Source organism: Grammomys surdaster, unplaced genomic scaffold (assembly GCF_004785775.1).
Source record: "Grammomys surdaster isolate TR1022 unplaced genomic scaffold, NIH_TR_1.0 189, whole genome shotgun sequence".
NCBI classification, from domain to species: Eukaryota; Metazoa; Chordata; class Mammalia; order Rodentia; family Muridae; genus Grammomys; species Grammomys surdaster.
In genome coordinates, this window is record NW_021604634.1 from 4,538,024 (window position 1) to 4,541,145 (window position 3,122).

At 51.1% G+C, this 3,122-nt stretch overlaps 1 protein-coding gene across 1 annotated transcript in view; it reads left to right on the plus strand.

Moving 5' to 3' along the window:
• The first annotated feature begins 1,976 nt into the window (after positions 1-1,976).
• The window catches only part of Dipk1c (divergent protein kinase domain 1C), a 19,775-nt gene continuing 18,629 nt past the window's right edge, over positions 1,977-3,122 (plus strand). Inside the window, exon 1 of the mRNA XM_028768918.1 lies at positions 1,977-2,165. Coding sequence (XP_028624751.1) covers positions 1,977-2,165 — 189 coding nt within the window. The remainder of the gene's footprint in view (positions 2,166-3,122) is intronic.

Sequence of the window (3,122 nt, forward strand, 5' to 3'; positions counted from 1 at the left end):
CAAGTTGCTATGACCCCCCCCAACTTACCTGCTTATATTGTACACTTATTTATGACCCATAGGCCTCTGCCACCTGTCCTCATCAGACCTACCAGTGATTTTGAATTGTACAAAATCAGGCGTCCCTTTCCACACCCCAGGCTAAGGGCATAGTGAACTGAGCTCTGATGGACTACACCTTTTCTGGCTTTGTGCAGAATACAAAGCATACAACCACAGCAGCGCAGTTCTGTGTACGTCCTGTAGTCCAGAGATCAAGAGCATACTCTAACTGCTGCATTCAAACAGCGGTAAACAGATCTCTTTATCATGGAGCTACCTTTTTGTTTTTGTTTTGTATAAAATGGTAAAAGAAGTTTGCTTCCTAATGTAGTTTAAAAGTCACAAAGACAAACTTAATCCTAATATTAATTTTAATCTCAAGGCTTGCTTCCCATTCTCCATAGGTTGGTTGGTTTGTTGAGACAGTGTTTCACTATACAGCCTTGGTTATCTTGGACTTGCTGTGTAGACCAGGCTGGCCTTGAACTCACAAAGATTTGCTTGTCTCTGCCTCCTGAATACTGGGATTAACGATGTGCCTCCATGCCCCATATTTTTATTCCTTGGTTAAGAAAAAAAAAAAAAAGATTGAGAGAAATAGTCTTTCCCAGGAAAGAACATTCCAATTGGTAATCTGATATGAAATGAGCACTCATATAAGAAACATTATAAAGAATAAGCAGGGTGTGTGTGTGTGTGTGTGTATTTGAAGTAACAACAATTAATGAAAAAGGAGGCCATATATTTGAAAGAAGGTAAGGAAGGGTATGTGGAAGGGTTTGGAAGGAGGAAAGGGAAGGGGAAATTACATAATTATAGCATCTTAAAACCAAACGAAACATTTTAAAAATTATTATTTTTTAAACCGTGTCTTATTCTCCTCTGTCCCAGCAATTGTTTACTCGTTACATGGCCACAGGGAGGTACCTCCTGAGCCTTGTAAGTTTTGGAAACTTCCCCCTGAGTCTTATAACTCATCCTGAGCATTCAATTTGTTCTAAAATTCTGGAAGACAGCTATCCCAGAACCAGAGATTTGCAGAATAGACTAAGTTAGGACACCAGTTCCCTAGAGGTTATTAGAGAACGCTTAATCAGGGTGAGAAACGGAGCTTGGGCATAGGGCAGCGGGAAGGTGTCTGGGATGGGGTTTGCAGCAACTCTGCTGCGTTTTTTGTCTGGTAAATGCCAGAGCCAGAGGCCCTGTCTCTTTTAGCGTCCCTCAAAGCTGACAATACCTCTCAGGACTCTGAGCGTGCCACCCACTGTGACCTCTTTGCTAGAGAATAGTCTGGAGAGCAACGGCTCAAGGGTGGCGCTACAAAGATCCAGCAGATGAAAACGCACGGGTGAGGGTGAACCTTTGTCCTGCCCGTGTTAGTGCTGACAGCCCGTCCCTCTTTACTCCTACAAGGAAGACCTCAAGTCCTGCCTTTGCAGTCAGGGAGGCTGCAGTGCAACCCGCGCTCTTGGGAAGGGGCGGTCTGAGTGTTCCAGATGGTCCCTCACCACCCCATTTCTTCTCTCCAAACCTGGAGATATCACCCCGAGAAGCGGGGAGGGATCCGAAGTTGAGGTCAGACTTGGTGGAGGGGATGGGATGAGCAGAGAGCCGCAGCCTAGAGGTTGGAGGGGGTCAGGTGGGGTCCTGGGAAGGGGCAAGTATAGTGGCTAGACAGAGGGCGGCAGCCTAGGAACGAGGGAAGGGGTGAGGCCCTGCGGAGAAGCGAGAGGCTCAGTCTTGGGAAAGAAAAGTGGAAAAGAAAGTGTAAAGGTGGCTAGGGTAGGAAGGTCCGAGAAGCCGGGAGCGGATCCCCAAGCAGCGCTGGGACTCAAACGCGGCGCCCTGAGGCCAAGGCCGGATTCCCCTCCCGCCGCCCCTCCCCCTCCCCGCCCCTGGAGCTGCGGAGCAGCGACCGGAGCGCAGGGCTGGCGATGGCGCGGGCGGCGGGCGCGCGGGGCCGGGCTGCACGGTGCGGGCGCTGGCGGCGGGGCGCGCTCCTCGCCTTCGCCGCGTGGACCGCCGGCTGGGTGCTGGCAGCCGCGCTGCTGCTCCGCGCACACCCGAGCGTCCTCTCGGAGCGCTGCACCGACGAGAAGAGCCGGCGCATCCTGGCTGCGCTGGTAGGTCCCGCCGCCGCATTGCCCAGTGTTGCGCGTCCAGGTCGGGTTCCAGACATCTTCTCCGGGTCCTCGGTGTCCACGTCACCTGCGATGCTGCAGCATTGTACCTCTCCATCCTCGGATAGGGGAATTGGGGTGTGGGGGAGGGGGCTACCCGCAAAAGGGAGAGGAGGTCCCTGTGCGCGCATGAAATACCCCTGCAAAGAGCTAGGAGTTCGCTACGGGCCGGGGCATCCCTCCTTTTTCTTCAAAATTAGTCTTGCGTCCTGGGACAGTATTCATGCTGGAAAGTTTGCAGGGAGATTCCTGGTCAGAGGTGCTTATATTCAGTTCAGGTAGCCAGGTTTGGAGGATACATCTCTTTCTTAGGCTATCTAGCCTCTTGAGCCACAGTCCTTTGGTGATCCCCTGGGGCTGCCAGATCACTCCAACATGATCAAACCTCATTGTTTGATTGTTGCTTGGGCTCCTCCTCCTGGTGACCTAAAGACAAGACCTTTGGAGTCCAGAGGAACCAAAGCAGACACCTCCTAAGGAGCACAACACGCCATGGAGCCAGCCTGGTCGACCCTGTTCCGTGCTCTACCGTGGTCCCCTAAAGAGGGAATGTCAGAGGATTTTCACCGAGCTGCTCCTTAACCTGGTCGGCCTGTTGTAGATACAAAGAAACATCACATGAGGAGGCTGCTGAATGGTCGGTCTTGCCTTTCCTCTATGAAGTAAAATGCTCATTTTTTATTTTCTGGATTCTGCTTAGGAATTCATGCTTAGGAGAGACTTGAGTACAGGCAGGCATCTCCGACCTCTAGAAAGGAGAAGAAAGTAGCCTGGCTTTGCTCTCCGCTGTGATTATTCGCGTCCTAAAATCGTGACTACCTGAGCATTTGGTTTGAAATCTCCAAGAAACTCTTGGGAGAAGGGGTTTCAGTTCACTTGCTTAAAAAGGTCTTTTCTTCC